The sequence below is a fragment of the Solanum tuberosum genome, unplaced genomic scaffold (genome assembly GCF_000226075.1).
Source record: "Solanum tuberosum cultivar DM 1-3 516 R44 unplaced genomic scaffold, SolTub_3.0 scf00099, whole genome shotgun sequence".
Classification (NCBI taxonomy): domain Eukaryota; kingdom Viridiplantae; phylum Streptophyta; class Magnoliopsida; order Solanales; family Solanaceae; genus Solanum; species Solanum tuberosum.
Genome location: NW_006239023.1, coordinates 549,961 through 558,343, shown reverse-complemented (window position 1 = coordinate 558,343; position 8,383 = coordinate 549,961). Strand labels below are relative to the sequence as shown.

The window sequence follows — 8,383 nt, the reverse complement described above, 5'->3', positions numbered from 1 at the left end:
CTTTAATACAAGGAAAAAAGATAATAAGATACAAATCAGTTGGATTACACTTACTGGAATCTGATAAAGTTTGAAATGTTCAAAGAAGAGCAAGTAGCACCCAAAAATTCCCTCCTAGTTGCCTTATTGTCATCCACTACAATCCATAAATTAGAGTTGAAATCCATAAACTCTAAGAGTCAATTTGTCAAGACTAAAAAATAGACCAACAGCGTGTTAATTTGTCAACTATTACACATTTAGCAATGGCCACTGAATTACTATCAATCTCCCTACCAATTGTAACCAATCAATTATAGTATGTATTACATTTTCTTCAAAAATAACTAATTAAGCTTGTATATATCGAGCTACTTAAAACAGCCATAACGACGAAGACCATGGTTATTCAGAAGTGGCTACTCTTTCTTTTTTTGCATATCCATCTTTATCATACTCCCATCCTAGCGCAGCTGTCCGATTTAAAATACGTTCAATGTGGTGGCAATGGTAACTATACTGAAGATAGTGCATACAAGAACAATCTAAACACCCTCCTCTATTCCCTTTCCTTAAATATCGATGAATATGGTTTCTACAATGCTTCCATTGGCCAAAACAGCAACAAGGTCAGTGCTATTGTGCTGTGTAGAGGAGATATAGGGCTTGATCGATGTCGCTATTGTGTCGATAACATTGGTCAAAGGCTTGTAGAGATATGTCCTAACCAAAAAGAAGCTAATGCTGGCTATGATGAATGTTTGTTGCAGTACTCCAATCGATCCATCATAAACGATACTACATCATTTCCTACTCTATATTATTTCTGGAATCATGAGAATGCCTCACAACCGGAGGAATTTAACCAGGATCTTGAAAAATTATTGGTCGATTTGCGAGGCCAAGCTGCAAATGGTGGTGATCCCCGTCGAAAATATGCTAGTGGTAATGCGACAGGTCCAGATTTCCAGACTATATATGCACTTGTGCAGTGCACTCCTAATCTATCTCCTCAGAATTGCTTCGATTGCTTGACTGGCGCTTATGGGAATATGCCTAGCTGTCCCTGCAAGGGAAAGACTAGTGGCAGAATAATAGGACTTAGCTGCTATTTCCGTTATGAAACTTATCGTTTCTTCACTGACGTTCCATTTCAAGCTCCGCCACCTGCAGGTGAATTACATAATATATTCTAATTAGTAGTTTTTTTTAGTCTATTTCAAAAAAAAATTCTCTCTACTTTTTTGATAACTCTTTAATTCTAACTTTCCACTTAAGACCACAAGATTAGAGGAGTAAAAATTAAACTAAAAGATGGTTATGCTAACTTGAAGCTTTTTCTTCTGTAGGGAATCATAATAAAACAGCTCCAACAGGGAATGATGGTAAAACAGCTCCAATCATAAGGAAGGATGATAAGAAAACTCGACTACCCATTATTATTATTATCATAATTGTGTCAACTATTACAGTTATTACTCTTACTGTATGCATTTTTGTCATCATAATGAAGAAGCAAAAGAGGAAGCTGGTGAACAAAATTCAGAGTAAGATAACCTAGATTATTAAGGGATATTGAACTTTTGACCTGGCCCATGTTTCATCGAATATTTGGTTGGTGAAGGTACACTCGGGGATGATATTAGCACTGCAGAATCCTTGCAATATGAATTTTCTACCATCAGAGCAGCGACAAATAACTTCTCAAATGATACTAAACTGGGAGAGGGCGGATTTGGTCCTGTGTACAAGGTAATAACTAATAAGGTTTGTTTGATGAAAAAATCATACAAAAGACTCAACTTAATGCTTGAGATATTGAGGCTTTTGTTGTTCAATTCATAACTGATCGATTTTTCATTGTGTGCTCATCTGATCCTCAGGGTACACTTCAAAATGGACAAGATGTAGCAGTGAAAAGATTGTCAGCAGATTCAGGCCAAGGTGAACTAGAATTCAAAAATGAGGTTCTGTTGGTTGCCAGGCTTCAACACAGGAATTTGGTTAGGTTGAAGGGATTTTGTCTAGATGGAACAGAGAGACTTCTTGTCTACGAATTTGTTCCCAATGTAAGCCTTGACAAATTTTTATTTGGTATCTATTGCTTAACTTATTATCGAACATGGAGCTTCAGCATCAATTATTTGTGATTATTCTGAAGTGACTTGATGTGAAAAAATAATGATATAATGTTAGTGTAGAGAAATTTAACTCCTAAGTTATACTCGTTATGTTGTCCCCAGATCAAGCTAAACGTAGGCAATTGGATTGGGGAAGGCGATCAACAATCATTGGAGGTGTTGCTAAGGGAATTCTTTACCTTCATGAGGATTCTAGACTTCGCATCATTCATCGTGATCTCAAAGCAAGTAATGTTCTGCTTGATGCAGAAATGAATCCTAAAATTTCAGACTTTGGCATGGCAAAGCTATTTAAATTGGATGAAACTCATGGCAACACAGACAGAGTTGTTGGGACCTTGTAAGTTTTACATCTCTCATTAAATGAACTGTTAGTATATTTTGTATATCATGGGGGTTTGGGAACTTAAAAGTTTTCCACTTGTTTTGGTTTTGCAGTGGTTATATGGCGCCAGAGTATCTACATGGGCAATTTTCAGTCAAATCTGATGTTTTTAGCTTTGGAGTACTAGTCCTTGAAATTGTAAGTGGCCAAAGAAACAATTGTTTCAGAAATGGAGAATCTACGGAATGCCTTTTGAGCTATGTAAGTAACCCGCTCAAATGGAGACTGTTAGACTTTTGGTAAACTATATTTATTCAAAAGTATTTAGCAGCACCTGTATGATTTTGTGTGATCCTATAATTGAACTGTTACAGGCTTGGTCGAATTGGCGTGAAGGAACATATTCAAATTTGATCGACCACATGTTGAAGGAAAGCTCAGGACCAGATCGTGACATAGTGAGATACATCCACATAGCTTTATTGTGCGTTCAAAAAGACGTTGCAAATAGACCAACCATGGGTGCAGTTGTTCTCATGCTCAATACTCACTCTTCAAGTCTTCCACTTATTGAAGAATCCAATTCAAGAATGGCAGAGTCAAGTAAACTAGCCAAAAGTAAATCAATTTGTTCATCAATTGGATAACAAAGTAAATAACAAAGTTTCGTGATGAACAAATTGATTTAATGATGTGGCCAAATTATAATTGGCCACATGTAAAAAATGGTTTTGCAAAACCACCGTTAAAATATTTGTTCAGAATTTTGATTTTTTATTATAAAAAAAATAATGGTGTGGCCGAATTATAATTGGCCACGTGTAAAAAATGGTTTTGCAAAACCACCGTTAAAATATTTGTTCAGAATTTTGATTTTTATTATAAAAATAATAATGACGTGGCCGAATTATAATTGGTCACGTGTAAAATATGGTTTTACAAAATCACCGTTAAAAAATAATGGCATGACTGAGCCTTTTCTTAAAAGGTAATGGCATAGATGAGCCAAATTTTTAACGGATGACATAAATGAGCCTTTTCTGAAAGTTCGATAGCATATTTGAGCATTTTCCCTATATTATTTAATAAAGATATTGAAAGATAGAAAGTCATTCGAATGGATGAAATAACTTGAGTAAGTTGTTAGCGGAAGTCCAAGCATTTCAAAACTGAAGAGTTATCTTGATGACACTTATTTCACATTATTATTGCCAACTTCAATGTTTATCACATTAAATTTTGTTGTCCAAATTTGATAGGTTACCTGAATATCTAATTATTTAGCATTTACATTTTACAATAAAGAAGTCATTTATATAGGTTGATTGTTTATTTATTTCATTTATATTTTTTCGTTAAATTATTTGTGAAATTTATCACAATGTGATTTTAATATAACTCCTACCACATATAATATTTTTGTGGGACTCATGTGCAAAGTACGTGTCCAGGACTAGTAATATAGATAAGTGTCAAAAACACACTTAAACTATCTTTTTTTTTTTAAGTTTTATACATAAACTATTGAGAGTGTGAGTTTCATACCTAAACTATCACTTAAATAAATTATTAGTTTTAGTTAAAATTAAAGATTAAAAAATTATTATCACAAAAAATATTTTTTTTTATAAAATAAAATGTAATTGTTTAAATTTCTTTTATAAAAGTATTTAATTTTTTATTACTTCATCCCCCACCCCTTTAAAATACTAATTTAGAGATTTTTTTTTAAAAAATAAAATAACTTTACCCACTCCACATAACACTCTGCTTTCAAATTTTTTCTCGTTTTGTGTTAAATATATACATATCAAAAATATTTTTTATTTGCTATTGCAATAGACTTTTTTTAAAATAATTTTTTCATTTATGTTATTCGGTACACAAGTAGAAAAAATTCCTAAAAGTATATGTACATATCTAACACAAAATGAGAAAAATATAAAAAATAAAAATAAATTAGGAGCGGAGGGTTAAATAGGATGTGATAGAATTTTTATTTTTTCAAAATAAAATAATATCAATTTTTTTGCGGGGAGGAGATGGTGGAGTGGGGTAAGAAAAATAATTTAATTTTTAATTTTTTTTTGGTGATAGTAGTACTTTAATCTTTAATTTTTATTTAATATTAATAGTTTATTATTTAATTTTTGTCAAGGTGAAATATTTTATCCATGTGAAATGTTATGTGTCAATGGTTTTTCAAATAAAAGAGAGAGTGCATTAGACATACCACTAAGGTGTGTTTCTCAAACTAATAACTAATTATATGACAGTGTATGAAACTCACACTCAGTAGTTTAAGTATGAAACTAAAAAAAGATACAGTTTAGGTGTGTTTTTGACACTTATCTCGTTATCTTAATAATCTCTTGTTAGTTTTGTTATATCTATGATTTATCCTCTCAAGCATTAATGCTCAATTTATCGAATTTAAATCGGAACTTTATCTCTTATCCTTTAGACTTTGCATATGCATTCAACTATAACCTTTTGAGGGGTAAACAGTTTGGCACCCATCGTGGAATTTAGGATAATTGTTTGAATTGTGTTTTTATCTTACTAATATGATTCTAATCAAACTTTAGTTACTATATATGCAACTGACAAGACTAATCGAACTTAATGGTTGATACTGAAAACATTGACCAGATCTATGCCTATAACACCGATTACTTGAACAATTTTATAGACAATATAATCAATTTAAATGTTAAAGGGTCAAGCCATAAACAAACAAGGATTTCAATCTTACTTCACTCAAAATTTCTCAAAGAATAATATTTCCTAAATCTAAACAAATTCAGATTTATTTTGGATCCCAAATATCAGTGTAAAATATATCTAATGTCATTTTCTATTAAGCTTTTACTTTTTGCTTTATTTGCTAGATTAATATATAGTTGACTATCAAAACAAAAGTTCCTAGCAGGACCTTCATAGCAAAAGTTCAATATATATTGAAATGTTGGAGTATTAATTAGCTAGATAGGTTCCTATAGCAAGACCTTCATAAAATATGGATAGTCATCTCACCTAATAATCTAAAGTTGATTATATTCATATTAATCTTTCTTTAATTAAATTGTTGTATTAACATCATATCATATACATTGGACGTAAGATTCATACGTTTTCTTGACGTATAGTTTAATGAGTTGTGCCAATCAACACGGCTTTAATTATTGGACTTAGTGCTAATTTACTTTGTCATATTTATGTTGGCTCTTTCTACTTCATGTATGAACAACTACCGAGTTATGTCCGACGATGTGATATACAAATTATTATTTTCTTCGTTTATTTTTATTTGTTTATACTAAACTTTACATATTTAAAAAATAATAATGATTGATATGATAAAGTATAATTACTATATTACTCATATTAATTAATTTTAAAAAATGATTTGGGGAATAAATAACTAATGCTAAGTACCCCACCAAGGAAAATTTATGCTATAAAACATAATTTTTCGACTTATTTCTTATCTAACCAGCTCACAAGGAAAATGCATAGTGAGAAACAAATTTTCATTGAATTAAATAGTGGAAACTTTCTAATTTTTCTGTACGAAAACATTACTATTTTTTCACTCTACCGATTCAATCAGAATATTTGTGGAAACTTTCACGCCGAATACTTCTAGTGGAAAAATTTAATAGAAAAATAGTGATTTTTTAATACTGACATTGAAAAAAAGTAACTATCTTTTCTTAATATGTTAAAGGTACTGATAAGTAAAAATAAAAATCTATGTTTGAAATATCTAATGGACAAGCAAAAGTAAATCGGAGGAAAGTAATACGATCCTTAGGAATGTGCTTCATGCCATGTAAATTTCTTCTCAATTTCCATTAAAAAATTATGTATTTTTTCCATCTAGCCAGCTTGTATAAATAGGGCATTATAATTACAATATTTTCAAGCTACTCTAGCTGAAGAAATCAATCTCTAATATATTTTGCTAATTGGTATGTTACGTATATTAATTAGCTTAACAAAACTTATTTCCTAGTTGCTTATAACTTTATAGTTTTAGTATTTTGCAAATATATACTTATGAAAGTTTGTAATTTTTCTTTATTTTATTTACTGATTTGCATATGCGTCTCCACGTGTTACTTGATTAGCTCATTAAAATTTTCATAATATATTATGTCCAATTTTACCATATACTCTGAGGTACTAAATCATATTACTCTCATCGTTTCATTTTATATGTCATGATTAATTTTTGGTTAATCTGTTAAGAAAAAAAAAACATATTTTTATATTTAAAAATAATTTAATTTTAAATTTATCATTTTATTATTAATAGCATGATATCCACCAAAATCTCATGGTATGTCAAAAATATACAAATTAAAAAAATCTTCTTACTTTTTTGGTTGTGCATGGTAAATTTCGAAACATATTTTATAAAATTCAAATTTTGAATCTATCTCTAAATATCATCTGGTGCGATTTGCTAACTAAGCTATCGCTTATTTTACAATATATTTGTTGGATGCAACAAATCTGATTGTATATATCTTTACTATTTTTTAAAGAAAAATATTATATTTAATTATGATTAGCACTTAAATTGTTCAGATTTCTTTACCTAATTATGTTTTCTTTCTTTAGTTGTTTGAAAAGCTCAGAATTAATGGATTCCTTTGAAGAGGCATCAATTGACATAAAAATGGAGATATTTGAGGCAATTGAAGATAATTATGGAGGAGTTATTGTGAACATGAAGAAAGAGGAGCCTATGGATTTTCTTAAATTTCATTCTATGCTCAAGGCTTCCATTTCTCATTGGAGGCTAAAGGTATTTATGTATAATATATATACTTGATATTTACTCGGTCGTAATATTTGAGTTTAAGTTATATGTATAGTGTAAAAAATATATTTACAAATATTGTGATCACTCAAAAGGTAATTGCAAATAAATTTATTTAATCATATTGACTAGTAACCTAGAATCAATGATAAATGATATTATATGGACTTCTAATTATCACTTAAGAGGATAAGTGAATCTCAACAAATATTTAAATCACAAACGCTTGCAACTTAAGAACTAACGCTAATAACTTGAAGTCAAAGTAAGCATGACATAATTAATTGTTCAATTTACATGCATCAAACTCAATTGAACTTCCTAATACATAATAAGTAGATAAAATAACCTGCTATAACAAATTAAATTATACTACCAACCGGTCATTGAAAACAAAAATCTCACTAATTTTAATTTATTTTTATTATTTTTCCTTCGATTTTGATGGTCAGGGAAAGAAGGGTGTTTGGATTAAGTTACCTATAGAACTTGCTCATCTTGTTAATGCAGCAGTAAAGGTAAATATATTCATGAAAATATTATTCCACTAATAATTAATTACTACCATTAGATTATTTTAAATTCATATAAATATGTGTTTAATTAATTAAAAATAATATGATAAATTAAATTAATGCAGGAGGGATTTTGGTATCATCATGCAGAGGCAACATATTTGATGCTTGTTTATTGGATTCCTCATGAAATTCCTCATACTTTTCCTGCTAATGCTTCTCATCGTATTGGTATTGGTGCTTTTGTCTTCAACCAAGACGGACAGGTTTGTCTCAATTTACGTGACATAATTTTAATTGATACAATTTATTTTTTTTTAAATTTTTGATCTCGAAAATGGTGAAGTCTTCCAATGTATTAATGATTTCTTAATCACCGTGTAAAGTTGGAAGTGCCCATCTAATATGGGACGGAGGGAGTATAGTTTATGTATTGTTATAAAATTAGTAAAGATTGTTATAATATATTTTGCTCATAAGTGAGATTGAGGGTATATTTTAATTTCAATTTTAAATAGCAAATAAATGTAGCAATAAGATTGAGGGTAGAAATGAAGCATATCTTTCTAAATTTAAGTAAAAATAAACAGAG

At 29.8% G+C, this 8,383-nt stretch overlaps 2 protein-coding genes across 2 annotated transcripts in view; both read left to right on the top strand.

Annotated features, from left to right (window-relative positions):
* Nucleotides 1-380: 380 nt before the first annotated feature.
* Nucleotides 381-3,092, top strand: LOC102597413 (cysteine-rich receptor-like protein kinase 10). Its single transcript, XM_015309046.1, has 8 exons — nt 381-735; nt 814-1,152; nt 1,329-1,526; nt 1,604-1,731; nt 1,863-2,073; nt 2,223-2,460; nt 2,559-2,706; nt 2,820-3,092. The coding sequence occupies exons 1-8, from the start codon at nt 381-383 to the stop codon at nt 3,090-3,092; spliced, it is 1,890 nt and encodes a 629-aa protein (XP_015164532.1).
* Nucleotides 3,093-6,391: 3,299 nt separating this feature from the next.
* The window catches only part of LOC102597084 (nudix hydrolase 2-like), a 4,054-nt gene continuing 2,062 nt past the window's right edge, over nt 6,392-8,383 (top strand). Inside the window, exons 1-4 of the mRNA XM_006348135.2 lie at nt 6,392-6,419; nt 7,075-7,261; nt 7,729-7,794; nt 7,917-8,057. Of these exons, the coding sequence (XP_006348197.1) occupies nt 7,097-7,261; nt 7,729-7,794; nt 7,917-8,057 (372 nt within the window). The 5' untranslated portion in view covers nt 6,392-6,419; nt 7,075-7,096. The remainder of the gene's footprint in view (nt 6,420-7,074; nt 7,262-7,728; nt 7,795-7,916; nt 8,058-8,383) is intronic.

Bases quoted from the DNA above. Each gene is read 5' to 3' on its own strand.
- LOC102597413 (XM_015309046.1), top strand. From the start codon at position 381: ATGGTTATTCAGAAGTGGCTACTCTTTCTTTTTTTGCATATCCATCTT. The intron at 1,527-1,603 runs GTAAGATAACCT...TGGTTGGTGAAG, and splicing joins GCTGGTGAACAAAATTCAGA to GTACACTCGGGGATGATATT. The intron at 2,707-2,819 runs GTAAGTAACCCG...GAACTGTTACAG, and splicing joins CGGAATGCCTTTTGAGCTAT to GCTTGGTCGAATTGGCGTGA.